The sequence below is a fragment of the Vipera berus genome (genome assembly GCF_964194415.1).
Source record: "Vipera berus genome assembly, chromosome: 16".
Lineage (NCBI taxonomy): Eukaryota > Metazoa > Chordata > Lepidosauria > Squamata > Viperidae > Vipera > Vipera berus.
Genome location: NC_138219.1, coordinates 7,010,285 through 7,021,077, shown reverse-complemented (window position 1 = coordinate 7,021,077; position 10,793 = coordinate 7,010,285). Strand labels below are relative to the sequence as shown.

At 50.7% G+C, this 10,793-nt stretch overlaps 3 protein-coding genes across 5 annotated transcripts in view; 1 reads left to right on the top strand and 2 right to left on the bottom strand.

Annotated features, from left to right (window-relative positions):
* Positions 1-10,793, bottom strand: part of LOC308675483 (dapper homolog 1-like) — a 126,626-nt gene that overhangs the window by 11,423 nt on the left and 104,410 nt on the right. Inside the window, exon 1 of one of the 2 annotated variants that reach the window (XM_081340858.1) lies at positions 46-550. The exons of the other annotated variant lie outside the window; for it this stretch is intronic. Within the exon in view, the coding sequence (XP_081196984.1) occupies positions 46-213 (168 nt within the window). The 5' untranslated portion in view covers positions 214-550. Of the gene's footprint in view, positions 1-45; positions 551-10,793 lie in introns of those variants that run through there. 2 annotated transcript variants of the gene reach the window in all.
* LOC308675496 (microtubule-associated protein 1 light chain 3 gamma-like) lies at positions 1,732-5,837 on the top strand. 2 transcript variants are annotated; one of them, XM_081340886.1, is made up of 4 exons: positions 1,732-1,963; positions 3,082-3,137; positions 3,343-3,449; positions 4,888-5,837. In XM_081340886.1, the coding sequence occupies exons 1-4, from the start codon at positions 1,924-1,926 to the stop codon at positions 5,048-5,050; spliced, it is 366 nt and encodes a 121-aa protein (XP_081197012.1). In that variant the 5' UTR covers positions 1,732-1,923; the 3' UTR covers positions 5,051-5,837. The 2 variants fall into 2 exon arrangements, with proteins under 2 accessions (XP_081197012.1, XP_081197011.1); XM_081340885.1 differs by lacking the exon at positions 1,732-1,963 and having other exon boundaries at positions 2,170-3,137.
* Positions 6,778-9,537, bottom strand: ZBTB3 (zinc finger and BTB domain containing 3). Its single transcript, XM_081340325.1, has 2 exons — positions 9,431-9,537; positions 6,778-8,947 (listed from the first exon to the last, which is right to left on the bottom strand). Exon 2 carries the CDS (start codon positions 8,905-8,907, stop codon positions 7,573-7,575), a length of 1,335 nt encoding a protein of 444 aa, XP_081196451.1. The 5' UTR covers positions 8,908-8,947; positions 9,431-9,537; the 3' UTR covers positions 6,778-7,572.

The window sequence follows — 10,793 nt, the reverse complement described above, 5'->3', positions numbered from 1 at the left end:
TCGGCCGCCCCCACCCCACCCCCCAAAATGTAACCCCTCTCTCACCGATCGCGGCTCCGACCCAGCCAGGGCGCTTTCCACGTTGGCTTTCTGCATTTCGCGCAGGAGATCCAGTTCCCAAAGCCCGGCCAGGCTGGCTCGGAGGCGCTCGCCGATGCGCAGTCGCTCGTGGCCGGACCAGAGCGAGGGGGGCACGGCCCGGCGGCTGGCCATGGGGACCCCAGGACGGGGCGCGGGAGACCCTCCCCAAGATCGTGCGCCTTTGGAGAGGTGGATGGTTGGCTGGCTGGCTGGCACCAGGGACCAGGTGCCCGGAGCTGGGGAGCAGCAGGTGTGTGTGTGTGTGTGTTTGTGTGTGCGGGGTTAAACCCCAAAGGGGGGGTGTCCAGGAGAGGAGCAGATTTTTTGGGGGGGGGGAGTTTACCAGGTTGCTTCGTCCCCAGCCAGGAGAACTTCAGCCGAGCCGAAGCTCCAGGGCGCAGCGGAGCGCAGTTCAGACAAAGGAGAAAGGTTTGAACGCGTCACGTGCAAACAGGGCTCTTCCCCCTCCCCTCCCTTTTGGGGGGGGCCCACCCGCCCCTTCCCCTCCCACCCGCGTCGCCGGCTCCTGATTGGCCCAACCCACCGGGAGATATTTCTCCCCCCCACCACCCCGCACAAAGGGGAAAAAAAAACTTTGTAAAAAGTTGCGCGCACCGCAAAGCGAGGGGGGCGCCAGGTAGCTCAACCAGGGCGGCAACCTAGTTTATGACTGTATTATTATCATCATCATCATCATCATCATCATCATCATCATCATTATTATTATTATTATTATTATTATTATTATTATTATTATTATTATTATTATTATTATTATTATTAAAAAAAACACAGCAAGAGAGAGGTGTTTTTTTAAGTTTTAAGCACCGGGAAATGAAAAGAGGTTGCTCTAGACTAGCCAATAGGAGGGACCAACAGGTGTATTATTATTATTATTATTTTTTAAAAAAAGGATATATTCGTGATAGGGTTTAGAGATGAACGCAAACACACAGAGGCACGCGTTAGCCTTAAATGAAGGCTTACGTGGAAGAGAAGATTAGACGTTTGATGCCTTGTTTATTATCAAAACCAAAAGAAAAAAAACAGGGCAGGAGGGGGGAAAAACAGACGGGGTGGGAAGAGGCAAAAAAAAAAAGCAGAAACCTGGCAAACCAAAAAAAAAGAGAGAGAGAGAGAGAGAGAGAGAGAGAGAATGGAACAGCTGCGCGTTAATATAGGCAAAGGAGCGATACATCGAAAGTTTTCCGGCCCGGAGGAGCTTGCAAATTATATATATAATGCCTGAAGAAGCGAGAAAAGGAGAAGGACGGGGAGGAAAGGCCGGAAGTGGCGAGATCGGTCTTGCTGCCCGCATCCACACGACGCGTGTATCCGTAGAACGCTTCTCGTCTTGCGCAAAAAAAAAAAAAAACAAAAGCGCCAGCTTTGCAAACTCGGTTAGGATTCTCCTTCCCAACGGGGCAGTTGGAAGACCTCTGAAACCCCCACCACCACCACCACCATCACCTCCCCAGCCGCCAAAAAATCTCGTCTCTCCCATTGGACACCTAGTGGCGGAGAGTTCCCACGACCCGTGGACCCGCGAAACTCCAACCAGCCTTCTCCAGGTTGGGTTAAATTCCACAGGTTTCCGAGGAGTGGGTGGGAAAAACGCCTCTGGAGCTCCATCCCTGACCTGGATCCACCTTGCTCTCCCCCCGCCCCCCCCCGGAAGCAGAAGCGGGCCCGATCCTGAGAGGAGCAGCGGGGGGGGGGGCAATGTGCGCACCTTGCGCTATTTAAGCCCCGGCGGGCGAGTGGCGGCAGAGCCGTCTCGGGATCTCGGCGCGCCCTCCTTCTCCTCTGCCGCTTTCTTTGCCCATTTGGTGTGATCTCCCGATGGCCTCCTTTCCTCCCTTTAAACATCGAAAACCGTTTGGTAAGGGATCCGTTTCTCTGCTGCCCCATCCATGTAAACGCTCCGGTTTGCGCTGTTCTTTCCCCCCACCCCCACCCCGCCCATTGCTAACGCCCCCTGTGGGCCCAAGGAGGCAATTCACCCCCATTTATTTATATTTTTTTGGAGGGTTATTTTACTGTGGTTAACGAGCAGGTTGCGTTCCCACGATAGATACGTTTCTCCAGGTTAAGTAAACCCCAGTGGATTTGGTTAATTCAGTTTTCCGGATAGACATAACCTAGGTTGGTTTTTGGTCCTAGGATCCTTGGGGGGGGGTCTCCCAAGACCCCTCTTAGGAGTCCCTGGAATTAAAATTATTTGCTAGCCTACATGGGAAAATACGTTTTTTAAAAAAATCCTATCATATAATTGGGAGAAGCCGCCGCCGCCGCAGCAAATGCATCCATTTTAATAAATATTAACGAATATCCGTACAAACAAAAAATACTTTGGGGTTCTCTGTAATTTTTAAAAGGGGTCCCAAGAGAGAGAGAGAGAGACAAAATGAAGAGCCACTGCTCTACGTATATCCTAGCATAAAATGTGAATGGCTAGTTTGTGTTCCTACTGCAAAAAGGCAGGAAACTCCTGCCTTTCCAACCTCTCTAGAGAGGTGGTATTACACATCCCATAGTTCCCAGCCAACATCACTTTGCTGATTTGGGATTAAGGCTGCTAAAAGACCAGAAGCCATTCCCCTGCTTCAGATGTTGCCCTAAGCCACAATTAAACCATCTTGGACAGAGATGGTTTGGTTTGGGGGAAAGGGTGGTTGACTAGACTAGAGTCACCCATTTTGGGGTTGCGTGTGTGAAACAGGCCTAATCCCTAACTAAACAAACTATATTTTCTCAGCTTTTTGAGTTGTAAACACATGTCTTGCGTGCTGCAAAGTCACCCTTTATGGCTTACTGGGAGGTGGGTTTTGCTGATCGGGATTCCTTTCACAAACCACGGTTAAACTGAGGCTTAGTGTGAGGCGTGAACTCGCAGGGGCAGAAAACCGGTCTCTTGAGAATTAAACCTGGGAATGTCCATCCAGAATCCATCGTTAATTCTTTCCAATTTTTGGGACAAAAATAAAATATTTCTTCTAGCTTCCAGGAAGAACGAAGTGGCTGCAATCCGGATCAGATTTCCATATAAATTGCCGGTAGGTGTGTTTCTTCTGCCATTTCTTGAGGGGAGAGGGATCCGTTTAACGTCCCTCTTGCTTTTTATGCCTATGTTAAACACACACGTGTTTGCATGCTGGCACAAGTATGCACACACACACACACACACACACACACACACGGTTATAAAGAGCACACTTATCTTTTCCAATTTCTCAAAACTCCGCTCTCGGTTAATTGCAGGTGATTCTGGAACGCTACGCCAAGGAGAAAATATTGCCGGTTTTAAACAAGGTGAAGTTTCTAGTCCCTCAGGATTTCACCATGGGCCAGTTTGTAGCCATCATTCGGTGAGCATTTCAAATCTGTGGCAAACTAATTCAAGGATTTTTTTTTGGGGGGGGGGTTCTCGACAGGAAAGAAATGGGCCCTTCCAGGATTTGAATGTTAAAACAGACATGTTTTAAATGGGGTTTAAATGAACTGACAATTGACTAGATTAGCATTTGAAAACCAAGCCATTAAATCGCGATTACCGAGGGGATGCTGGAATTCTCCCCCCACCCCCAAAGAGCAGCCAAACCACTTTATGAGGGCCATTACCAAATGGGGTTGAACTACAGGTGGGTCTACGAGCAGATTTAAAGATTACAAAGCTGACTTTGTAATAATGCAGCTTGGGGTGTGTGTGAAAGCCCTAATAAGCAGGCATATACATAGAATGAAGGCTACTGCTAAGCTTGTAAGCCGCCCTGAGTCTTCGGAGAAGGGCAGGATATAAATGGAATTTTAAAAAAAAAAATTTTTGATTGGGGTTGGTCTAGATGATCTCTGGGTCCCCTTGCAACCTCATGATTCTACTGCAGTCTTTGTGTATCTGCTCCTTGGGCAGGATGAGCAGTTTAAAACAGGACTGGGGAAGAGAAAGTTGGAGTGAAAGGGTTTTTTTTCTTTTTTTCTTTTTTTTTTTAATCAAACCGGTTTCCTTGACTGTTTTAACCCGAAAGGCTGCTTTAAAATAAATCAATCACTCAATCAAAAAAAGATTTATGGAGCAGCTGCTGAAAAGCAACCTGTCCCTGCAAGCGTTTATCAGATCTGGCTTGATCAGGTTTGTTTGTTTTTTCTGTAGGAGCCCAAAATTCTATCACATTTATGCAGAAAGGGCAAAAATACATAAATTAGGATGATGTTATGACAACTGGGAAATGGCTCAGCTCCAGCACCCCAAATAAAGCAAAATCTTGGTTTGCCCTAGGCTTACACTGATGCGCTTTGGGCCAATCACCAGGAGGCTGCGAGTTCTAGTCCCACCTTAGGCAGGAAAGACTGTTAGGTGATTTTGGGCCAATCGCCAGGAGACAGAGTTCTAGTCCCACCTTAAAGACGCCTGAAAGCTAGTTAGGTGACTTTGAGCCAATCGCCAGGAGACAGTGAGTTCTAGCCCTGCCTTAGACATAAAAGCTGGCTGGGTGACTTTGAGCCAATCACCAGGAGACGGTGAGTTCTAGTCCCACATTAGATACAAAAGCCAACTAGGTGATTTGGGACAAATCGCCAGGAGACAGTGAGTTCTAGTCCCGCTTTAGGCCTGAAAGCTGGCTGGGTGACTTTGGGCCAATCGCCAGGAGACGGTGAGTTCTAGTCTCACCTGAACCCAGCTTGGACAATCCTTGCAACTGCACAATTGCAGGAAACTTTGGAAATTGCAAGCACACCCACACGCGCACACCATCCACGTCCGGGACCTTGAGATCTCAAAAATTGACTGTCCTTCTTCTCCTCCAGTAACCGGATGGGCCTGAGGCCCACACAGGCGTTCTACTTCCTGGTGGACGGTAACCACAGCCTCGTCAACATGTCCGCCGCCATGACTGAGGTCTACACCGCGTACAAAGACGAGGACGGCTTCCTTTACATGACGTATGCCTCTCAGGAGATGTTCGGTTGAGGGCCTTCAAGCCCCGTCAAGTCCTCTTGAGAAGATGGATGGCGGGGGGGCGAGTCCTTAGTTCTCCATCCTGGCCACCCGTTTTCTTCCGGTCTTTGGAACGTGTTCACGTTTTCCCCGTTGCACAGAACTGATTTGATGGAAGACGGATTGGGGTTCCTGAGCTGCAGGAACTGCTTGGCGCGATTGTCTTCTGCTCGGTGGTCTTCAAAGGATCCCTCGCTAAAATCTGGCTACTTGACTTCCCCTCTGCCTGTTTTTGGATAAATGTCTTTGTGTTCCAGATTCTCCCGCAACCTGTTTCAGTTTGGGGGTGAAGGCTGAGCCCTCTCCTATTCCCAACGTGCAATTCCCCAAATCTTGGTTTTTCTCACCCCCCCAAACTAAGACAATTATGGCATCTCTCCAGCTTAGCCACTAAAAAACAGGTGGACTTTAACTCCCAGAATCCTCCTGGCTTGGGAATTCTGGGACTTGAAAGTCCACCCATCTTCAAGGTGGTCAAGCTTGAGAAAGGGTGTTAGGTGAAATGTCCCCCCATCCCTTTCCCTTGGCTGTAGCAGCTCAGGCTGCTGGGACTTGTAGTAATTCACACCGTCCAAGGAATCGCACAACCACGCTGGTGTGGATCAGATCAGCAAAGGCTTTGCCGGGAGGGGAAAGATTGTGTTCATTGCTTACTCATGAATTTAAATGGAAAATGTTTAAACATTTGCGAAGGAAAATGTTGGAAATGGCTTAAGTCTAAATCAGAAGTAAACTGTGTGTGGTCGGCAAGCCCCGGAAAAGGGACAAAAAAAAAAAGTCACAATTCATTTGCAATATTTCATAAGCTTATTTTTCTCGGCTTGTTCACTTTCTTCTTCTGCTTCTAGATTTGGGGTTAAAAGGGGGAAATTGTTTTTCCTAGTTACCTCTATTAACAGTCCTAATAAGGAGACTTTCTCCCCCCCCCCTGCTTCAAATCAAACTCTTAGCTTAAAATTAGGGAGGGGGGGCTTCCTTAACTGGGTAAGATGCTAAATCTTGCTAAGTGGCTGAGTGTTTTCAGCCAGGTTTTCACAAGCGGAATGAAAATTAGAAATCAGAAGTGCAAGCGGCTGAAGAAGGAAAAAAAAAGGGGGAAAGATTTCTGATTCACAACGATGTCGGTAAAATGGGTACCATGTTGGCTTACCACAAGTTTAACTGCTAGTAGGATGAACGCACCCAGGCCCCTTGTTTTAAAACCCCTTGGTTATCAATGCGAGGCTGTCTAAAACCATAATCTCTTCTTCCTTTTTCCAAGACTTGCCGGGGAAGATTCATTCTTCCGCAGCAGACGTTTCACGACCCAGCTAGGGAACATCATCAGTGCTAGGAGGAGGTGGGTTTTGTGGAAAGGAGAAGGAAGAGCAGGAGGAGGAGATGTGGGGTCCCTGGTGCTCTCTGAGCTTGGTTGTTTCCTTGCAGACGTTTCATGACCCAACTAGGGAACACCATCAGTCTCACACAGCGCAAACTCCACTCTTTCCCAGCACTGATGACGTTGCCTGGTTTGGCTCATGAAACGTCTGCAAGAAAACCACCCAGCTCAGGGCATGCCGAGACCCCCACCCCAACATCCTCATACAACTGAAGCTAAGAGCATTTCAATTGGGTAAGCATGCCGTTAAAGGCGGACAAGAAAGTCCCCCGCAGCACAAAAAATCAGCAGCTTTTTTTTTTCCTTCGCGTCTTTTTGTTCTTTTTACTGCGGAATATGCGTCTTGAGCAAATAAGGCTGCAGCGGAACTACTTACAAACAGGTTAAGAGTTTTGCAACGAGGTTGATGGCAGTGGTCGCTGCAGAAGAGGGAAGAAAGAGAACGTCGCTCAGAGGGGGGGGAAGGAGAATTCTAGGGTGCCCCCTCCCCAACTGGAGTGGGTGCAGGTCTGGGACCTGTTCCTCGTCCGCAAGATCGAAGTGTCCAGGTGTGTCTGAAGCCACTGGCCCCACGCTCACTTTAGGCAGCGTTGCGGCATTCCCAAAGAGTTTATTCTGCAGCTTTCTGGCAATCGGTCTTGCCCGTTTGCAACCAATAACAGATCCTGGTGCCCCCCCAGGCAAGCAGAGCACCAGTCATCTCCCGTTGCCCGCAAATAAAATTCGGAATTGCCGCCGGCATGGAGGAGACACCCCCCCAAATCAGCAAGGCTGGTCTCTTGGAGAGCTAAAACACCCCGAGAAGATTTGCTGTTATCGGCAGTTTGACCCACAAACACACGAGCAATCCAGGGATGGTTTACAGGGGTTTCTTCTTCAAATTGGACACAAAGAACAGCCAGAGTTGCCTCTGCATTGGCGCAAAAACTCCCTGATCACGAGAAGCTGAACCCTAAATTTTTGCAAATTTTACAAATGGGACAGTTTGGATAAAATGTCAGGTAGAGAGACCCGGCCGAGGAAGAATGGGAAAGCTGGACACCAGTTGTGTTGGCTTCCCCCAGGAATGAGACAACCGGAGAATTTGGCTCATGGTTTGGGGAACCGACCGGGAGTCCTAAGAAGGATTTTCCACATCATGTTTGCACCGTTTCACAGCCAGATCCTCGTTGTGAGCCTTCCGGATGTGCCGGTAAAGGTCTCCGGATTGAGTGTAACTCCGCATGCAGTAGCGACATTCATACGGCCGTTCCCGGGTGTGGACCGTTGCGTGGCGCCGGAGTGTGTAGGAGCAGGAAAACGTTTTCCCGCAGGTCTTGCAGGTGGGGACATCCTCGGCAAAAAGGCTAAAATTGGCGTGGGAATCGTAATCCTGCAAGTACATCTGTTCGTGTAACGGAGGAGTTGCCAGGGTGGAAAAAGTCCCGCTTCCCGGCATGTGGATCAGGGGGTACGGCGCATTTTCTTGGGGCAGGAAGCTGCTCTCCGAAGAGACCTCTTCCATCCCGCCGGGCTCTTCAAAAGCATCTGGGTGACGCCCACAGCCTCCCCCCGAGCCCACCTCCCCACCAGATTTCAGAAAGAGGCTTTCTAGCCTCAGCTCTGGAACTGAAGGGATCTCCAGTTGGTCAACCCCATCCGGTTCCTCATCAGAAATCACGATAGCTTCCACTTTGACCTGGATGGACTGATTTGCGGACCCTTTGTGCGCAACTCGCTGCTCTCCGTACCTCTCCGGAGGCGGGTCCAAGCCGGACGTCCCCTCGGCTCCTCCGTTCCCAGCAGGAAATGAGCTGCCCAACAGTGTTTCGGTGGAACTGCTCGGGCTGGAGAGAGAAATGTCCACCACGGGTGGCGGACGAGGCTGAGCGGACGGCGGAGCCTCCATTCCCGGCTGCGTTGTGTCTGCGACGTCCGACGTGGAGGCCGACAATTCTTCCAGAGGCGCTTTCTGTCTGGTGTTCCATTCTTCTTTTTTGTCATTTTTCTCGAGGCGGCAGGAGTGAGGCGGGGGCAAGGACACGGGCTGGCTTTCAGGGGCTGGCAGGAGACTTTCCTCTTCTTTTTTTGTGCTGTCAGCTTCGGCCAAGGCCCGGGCTTGCAGCTTCTTCTTGCACACCTTGACAATGTCGTTCATGTGCAGGTAACTGGCAGCAGCTAAAATGTCTTCCACCGGCATGTCGGTAAAGGAGAGGCTGCCTTTGTACATGAACTCAAGCAGGAGCCCAAAGGCCGGGGCGGTGACAATCTCGTTGTTGATGCAGACCAAGTCTCGCTTATCCAGCCGTTCCTTGTAGAACATCTGGAAAAAGGCACTGCAGGAGGCGAGGATGGCCCGGTGGGCCAGGAACTGGGTGCTGCCCACCAGGATGGTGCAGTCACAAAGGAAACCCTCGTGTTGCTGTTCCCAAAGTTTTCGGAGTAAGTTCTTGCTGTGATCGGGGAACTCCATCGTGGGTGGGTGGGGGTCTCTCTAACAGGACAACAGCCCCCTGGAATCCGCCGGGAAGAGAAGGAGAGAAGGCATAATTGTTGGAAGGAAAAATAATTACTATTATTATATTTTCCCTCTCCTGCCATCCTTCTGCTGAACACCTAATTCCCACATTGCCTCCTTCTGCATACAGGTAGTCCTCAACATACGACCGCAATGGAGCCCAAAATTTCGGCTGCTAAGCGAGAGAAAGGAGTTTTGCCCCATTTTATGACCTTCCTTGCTGCAACGGTTAAGGGAATCACAGCGGCTGATAAATTAACCCGGTTGTTAAGTGAAACCTGGATTTCCCCATTGACTTTGCTGGTCAGTTGGTTGCCAAAGCGACGGTCGTAAGTCTGAACCAAGCCGCTGAATTTTGATCACATGACCATGGGGCTGTTGCAAAAGTCATTGTGAAAAACGGACGGAACACTTTTTTTGGGGTACCGTTGTAACTTTGAACGGTCACTAAATGAACGGTGGTAAAGTTGAGAATTACCTGTATTTACTCATGTTGTATGGCTGTAGTAGTATTATTACTGTCCTCCTCTACTACCTGCTGTTTTGAGTATGATATGATTATTATTACTCTGTTGCTTTGCATTTGGCCAAAGTTGCTTCTCATTTATTCCTCTGCATCCCCCCGTCCAATATTGTCCTCAATTGCCCCCCAACTTTCCCTTACTGTCCCCCTCCCCAAAACTGAGTCAACTGGACCCCCAGACTCCACATTGCAGCCCCCCCTCCCCAACACTGTCCTTAATATGAGCCCCAGCCCCCTTTGCTGCCCTCTCCCCAACACTGAGTTAATTGGATCCCCAGACTCCTCATTGCAGCCTTCCTCCCCAACACAGGCTCCTTAATTGGATCCCCCAGCCCTCTTTGATGCCCCCTCCCCAATACCGCGTCATCTGGAGCCCCAGCCTCCACACTGCAGCCCCCTCAATACTGAGTTCTTAATTGCAGCCCCAGTCCCCTTTACTGCCCCCTCCCCAGGACTGAGTCAATTGGAGCCCCCAGACCCACATTGCATTCCCCCCTCCCCAATACTGATTCAATTTCAATTGGGCCCCCCGGATTCCACGCTGCTGCCCCCTCCCCAATAGTCCTTACTTGACCCTCCGGCCCCCTTTGCTGCCCCCTCCCCAATACTGAGTCAGTTGGACCCCCAGGCTCCCCATTGCAGCCCCCTCCCCAATGCTGAGTCCTTAATTGGTCCCCCAGATTCCCCCCCACTGCTGCTCCCCCCCCGTTGAAGTAGAATCTAAGTGGATGGATGGATCTGGGGGCGCCCTTCTTCCTCCCCCCCAAGAGGGGGGGCGTTGAGCGATGAAAGGACCCCCTTCCTTCCCCCACTTACCTACCACAAAGCAGAGGCCTCCCGGGACACGCCCCCTTTTGCCTGATTGGCCCTTTGACTCTGCCCCTCTCCGGGAAGGCGGAGAATCGCCTGCCACGCCCAGAGCGCCTCCGATCCTGATTGGCTCCCTCTCCTCAGCTTCTTCCCGCCCGTCGCCACCCTCGCCCAACCTGGGCGCGGCTGGGAGATGAAAGGGGAGCGCGGCTGGTCCCGCCTGCTCTTTCTCTCGATTGGCCAGCGTGGCTGGATACGGCGCTCCGATTGGAGGAGGCGCGCGGGGACGCCGACGTTTCCCAGCGTCCGCGGCCGAGCAGACCTTTCCCCTCAACGGCGATTGGTGGAGGAGCTTTTCCGAAGGAAACCCGAGAGAAGGGGAGGAGACGGGACGTTGGTTTCCCTGGTTACCAGGTGACCGCGGGGGGGGGGGCTTTTATGCAAATATAAATTATGCAAATTAAGGATGCTGCTGTTTTAATGAGCCCTGGCTTACAAATATCAAATT